This window comes from Myotis brandtii, unplaced genomic scaffold (assembly GCF_000412655.1).
Source record: "Myotis brandtii unplaced genomic scaffold, ASM41265v1 scaffold410, whole genome shotgun sequence".
In the NCBI taxonomy this organism is placed as follows: Eukaryota; Metazoa; Chordata; class Mammalia; order Chiroptera; family Vespertilionidae; genus Myotis; species Myotis brandtii.
The window spans coordinates 2777738-2783320 of NW_005365764.1; the positions used below are offsets into that span (position 1 = coordinate 2777738).

General features: G+C 58.1%; 1 protein-coding gene across 2 annotated transcripts in view; it reads right to left on the minus strand.

Annotated features, from left to right (window-relative positions):
- Window positions 1–929: 929 nt before the first annotated feature.
- Window positions 930–5583, minus strand: part of DHRS3 (dehydrogenase/reductase (SDR family) member 3) — a 32169-nt gene continuing 27515 nt past the window's right edge. For both annotated transcript variants that reach the window (XM_014545507.1, XM_014545508.1), the window contains exons 5-6: window positions 4276–4401; window positions 930–1441 (exon numbers count right to left, since the gene is read on the minus strand). In XM_014545507.1, the coding sequence (XP_014400993.1) occupies window positions 1357–1441; window positions 4276–4401 (211 nt within the window). In that variant the 3' untranslated portion in view covers window positions 930–1356. The remainder of the gene's footprint in view (window positions 1442–4275; window positions 4402–5583) is intronic.

Genomic DNA, 5583 nt, shown 5'->3' on the forward strand with positions numbered 1-5583 from the left:
TCGGTGAGATGCTAGGCCTCGGGACTCGGCAGGTGCTCGGGAAACGGTGGGAGACATCAGGACTTGGCGTTTCTGCACACAGACCAGACCCCCACCACCCAGGCTGCGGGGCCGCCTTCCTCGGCTGTGAGTGCGCACGGCTGGCTTTCAGCAGCCCTCGGGGAAGCCCCTCCATTGAATTTGTGGCCCGTGACCTTCTCCTCACTGCCTGCCCCCTCCCCTCTCCCCGGCCCCTTTTCCCCGCAGGAGCTGTGTGGACGCCAGGGCCCACCAGTCCTGTGCCCAAGGTCAGGTTTGTGCTGCTGCAGGAGCGGAGCACACACACCTGGGGACCCCGGGCACCTCTGCCCACTCCTCCTGGCTGTCATTTTCCCGTTGATGGAGCCGTGCCCATCTCCTCTGCGGTGCAGACCCCCCTCCTGTGTTAGTTCCCTTCTACCCCCTGCAGCCAACGTGGCGCGGGACCCAGGGCACCCCTTAGCGCGGGCCTGGTGGTGCTGGTGTCTTCAGGGTTTTGGCTTCTCAGCAATAGTCCCCTCTTGGTGCCCAGCCCGTGCTCAGTAGACACCGGTGCTCAATGGAGACTGATCTGCTCTCCTGAGTTGGTGGTTTCGTGGCGGGTGGGGCTGTGGCTGCGCAGAGGGCTGCTCTGCAGCCTAGTTCACAGCCATTCAGGGAAGCGGGTGGGGAAGCAAAGTGCCCCCTAACCCATGGCGTTGGGAGGGGCCTGGCAGAGTCAGCGAGGACCCTGCATGCCCAGGCCCAGGCTCCAATTTCCCTCCTGATCTCCGCCCCCTCCTCGCCCATCTCACTCCTGTCCGCTGGGGACCCCACACAGACCAGTTCTCCTCAAAGGATGGGGTGTTGTGGTTGGGATGGGTCTCTTCCCCGCTGCCACCAAGGACCAGGGCCAAGGATTTCAACAAAGCAACTCGCAAAAGCCATCTCTCTTTATTTTTCATTCCTGCCGTTCAACCAGTTTGCAGAAGCCGAGTGGATTTTGGAGGGGAAGGAGGGTCATCTGGGCGCCGACCCTCCCAGAAATAGTCTTTGCGCACTGCCGAGGCTGGTTAGCTTTGAGAAGCAATTTAACAATAAACTCTACAGAATCAGAAATGTACAAAAGTGTCAAGGCGGCTGCTGGCTGGTTTCCTGCCTCCCCCTGGGGGCCAGAGTTACGCCCATCAGTCCTGTGCAAAGGTCCTGGGGCTGGCGGGGGGCACCGGATTCTTCCCCAGGAGAGGACAGGCCTGCCCACCCAGCAGAAGTGTGCCCAGGGGCAGGCACGCGGGTGTGTGCCCAGGTGCCACGGCCCCCGCAGGCCCCGTGGCTTTCGAGGAGGTCTACGTCCTGCCTTTATGTCCGCCCTTTGAAAGTGTTCATGCAGGTGTAGGTTCCTGAGAATCTGTGGATCTCCTCCAGCGCAGCCTGTGGGAGTATGCTGGGGGCAGCGAGGAGAGAGAAGACAAGATGGTCAGCGGGTGGGGGGCCAGCAGCTGGGTCGCTTGTGGCCACACAAGATGGCGCAATAGAGTGATGCCCCTAAACTCTCCCCACCCCCTCTCGCAAGCCCACAAGCCACCCCCCACCCACCCACCATGGAGGAAGGGCTTTCAAGTAAGTGGATAAACCGCTGCTTACAAGGCAAAGGCTGGGTGGTGGAAATAAACTTTCGAAGCCACATTCTTTGCATTTTAGGGCCCATAGGTATCTCAGAGTTCAAGTAACTCCAAATGCCACTTAGTCAACAAATATTTACTATGTGGGGCCGAGGGCTTATGTGCTAGCTGTCACCTCCTCCAGGGAAACTCCCCACACTCACGCCCAGGCTCTCCGTGGGCTCCCAGAGTGCACTGCTTCCCCAACGAGCCCTGCTGTGGTCCTGACTGTCTACTTGCCAGGCCCAGATAGTTCACCTCTGCGTCTGGCCCCGAGCACAGGGCCCGCATGAGAAGGCCTCAGTCCATTTGTTGAATCAAACTGAAGGGCCCTCGCCCACTTTGGTGCAACATGGGAAAGGCCCCCTTCTGGAGAGAGCAATCTGGAAGGCTTCCTGGGGGCGGTGTCAATGGCGTGGAGCCTGTAAAGATTTCTCTTGGGGAAGGTGAAGACGGGGTGTAGTGCGGGGCATGGGGAGGAGGGGGGCCTCTGCTTCCTGTGGGAAAGTAGCAGGGGACAGAACAGAACACGCAGGCTGGGGGCTTACTGTGAGAGCACTGACACGTTCTAGCCTTTTCCTAGAGTGTCTGCAAGGCTGCTGACAAGCTCCTGGGGTGGAAGGAGGCAGCCTGCTCTCCTCAGGGCTCACGGAGGCCACCGAGGAGCATCTCAGAGCAACAGGCAGCATGGCCTGAGGGGGCCGCGGTGTGGCCCCAATGCCCGCAGGTGCCCCCAGCCCCGACCCTGCTCCGTGGCTCCGAGTGTGAGGAGGAAGGGCTGGTGGGCGCCCCTCCGCTGTGAGGTGTCTGTGCCTGCAGCTGGAGCCACGGGACACAGAGCCAGAGGGAAGCCGTTTCCTGGGAACTGGTGTCTGATAAAGGGACTTGGGTGCTTCACTTCCCATAAGAGACTCTGGGGCAGAGGGTGCAGCCAGCCAGGGCCTGGGGGCTGGACGTGGCGGGGTGCCCAGAGGAGCCGGGAGTCCATGGCCATGAAACCTGCGTCGGCGGCAGGGAATGGCCCCTGCGGTTTGGGACTCCGCGGGAAGGGTTTGCTGCCCAAGGTCTGGAATGTTCTAGGGACTAGGATGCTGGGCGGATCCTGGAGGCAGCCCATCTCCTCTCCTCAGCCCACCTCCCGGGTGGTCTGCCCCGGGAAATGCACCTGACTAGCTCCGTGACATTTCTGTGGACCCTGCAGCATCCTAAGCTCTGTCTTCCCCACCAGATTAAACTCCCTGAAGGCTGTGGCCAACGAGTAGGCTCTAGAACAGTGGTTCTCAAACTGTGGCCCGGGAACCCTTGGGGGTACCTGAGGTCTCTTTGGTGGTCTGCAAGGTCAAGCTACTTGTATAATCAGACTAAGATGTTATTTGCCTTTTCACGCATCCTCTCACAACAGATTAAAATCAGAAGCAGATAGAAGAATCCGGTTGTCTTCAATTACGTTAGGGTCCAGCGGTTCTCAACCTGTGGGTCGCGACCCCTTTGGCGGTCGAACGACCCTTTCACAGGGGTCGCCTAAGACCAATCTCCATATCAGATATTTACATTACGACTCATAACAGTAGCAACATTACAGTTATGAAGTAGCAACGAAAATTGTATGGTTGGGTCACAACATGAGGAACTGTATTTAAAGGGCCAGAAGGTTGAGAACCACTGCGTTAGATGCTAAAGAGCTTCGCAAGAAAGGAAAACAATGCCACTCTCCTCACTGCATTCTTTTTCCTCTTTTGAAAATTTACTTACTTTTCATAAGAAATCATTGATGTTAACACGGAATTGATTGAATGAATATTGTGAATATAAACAAGTGTATAAATCTTGTAAAATGTTTTCCCAGTTTTAATTTCTTTTTTTTTTCTTTTTTTTTAAATATATTTTATTGATTTTCCACAGAGAGGAAGGGAGAGGGATAGAGAGTTAGAAACATCGATGAGAGAGAAACATCGATCAGCCGCCTCCTGCACACTCCCCACTGGGGATGTGCCCGCAACCAAGGTACATGCCCCTGACGGGAACTGAACCTGGGCCCCTTGAGTCCGCAGGCCGACGCTCTATCCACTGAGCCACACCGGCCAGGGCCTCAGTTTTCATTTCTAAGACAGTAAGCAGTAATAATACAGCTCACATAAGCTGAACCTCTTTGGGCACCTCAATAATTGTTAAGGTTGTAGCCCTGGCTGGTTTGGCTCAATGGATAGAGCGTCGGTTTGCGGACCGAAAGGTCCCAGGTTCGATTCCCGTCAAGGGCACATGCCTGGGTTGCGGGCTCCGTCCAATGTGCAGGAGGCAGCCAGTCAATGATTCCCTTTCATCATTGATGTTTCTATCTCTTCCTCTCCCTTCTTCCCTGAAATCAATAAGAATATATTTAAAAGAAATAATTTTTAAGTTTGTACAGGGATCCTGCGACCAGCAAGTTTGAGAACCGCGGCCCCAAATTCAGGACAGGACACCCTTGGCACACAAGCCCCCACTCCTCGTCCCCACGCCCACAGCAAACATGACTAACGGATCCCGTGTTACTTTCTCCTGCCTGCGGCCTCTTCCCCACGGGGCCCATGGGCGGTTGGCAGGAGCCTGGCCCAGTGCCTGCTCCCCAGCCTCGTACCTTTTCAAGATAATGAGGACGTGCATCGTCCAGGGGAGCAGGAGGAGCGCCTGGTTGAGCTGCACGGCCTCCACCGTCCTCCGGGCCACCGTCTCCGGCTTCAGCGGGGGGAAGAGGTTGGGGAACCTGAACGCAGGGAGGGAGAGACACAGTGGGTTTCCCCAGGGAAGCAGGTGCTGCTGCGGAAAGTGCCCGTGGCTGACAGTCTGGGTCACCCCTTCGGCGTCTCCGTGAGAAGACCTGAGACCTGCTGGGCACCTCTCTCCTCTCCCCCCGCCCCCCCAGATTTGTCAGAAGATCCTGACTCCCTCCCTCTGCCCACTGAGTCTCCTTTTGAGAATCAAGGACTCGCAGCCCAGCCACCAGGGCCCCAACCCCCGGCTCCCCATGTTCTCTAGAGCCCTGCTCACTCCTGGGGGGGGGGGTGCTGCCTGCCGCCTGGCCCCCTCTCTTCCCTCCTCTGCTCCGACAGTCCTGGCCAGTCTTTTGGTTCCTGTCACCGAAGTCCTTTCCTGTCTCAGGGTCTTTCACCAGCTCTCCCGTCAGGGAGGCGTCTCGGCTGGTCCACTCAGAGCAGCCTCTGACCTCGGCCCCCTGCTGATGTGCTTCCCCGCATTCACCCCGCAATGGCCTGCCTGCCGGCTTGTTTCTTTATGAACGGCCTGTCTCCCCCACCGGGTGTGCGCTCCCCGAGGGCAGAGGTCTGCTGGGTCTTGCTCCCTGTTGTACCCCCATGTGCTGTGTCGGCCACATAGCAGGTGCTCAGTAAACGCTTGCTGAATGGCTGGATGAAGGAGTGACTTGCTCTTCCCCAGGTGTGCCCTGCTGGAGGCAGGGACTCTGCGGAGAAGGGCCTTCTCTGCCCCCCTGCTGGTTCACTCACGCCCGGATGCACTGAAACCTTTAGAGTCCTTTCCATTGAATAAGCAAACATCAGGGCTCCTCATGCCCAGGCACCGGCTTCCGGCCTGAGACCCATAGACTGATGATGCCCCTGAGGGCCAGGCCTGATCTAAGTGCTCGCCGGGAATCACTCACCCCAATTCACAGAGAGGGAAACTGAGGCTCCGGGGAGTGGGTGGTGGGTGATGCCTGCACAGAGCCCAGGCTCCGCCCCCGCCCTCGCTCACTGCCCTCGGAGGCACAGCGCTGGTGCCTCTGGCTCTGACCTCAATCCCACAAAGGGCTTGTGAGCTGCCCTGGCACCAGGAGGATTAAGGCGGGTGAGTCACCTGGGTCTGATGTCACCCTGAGCAAAGGGCACCTCCTGGGCCCCCCACGCCGACTGGCTGGCCTCTGAGAGTCCAG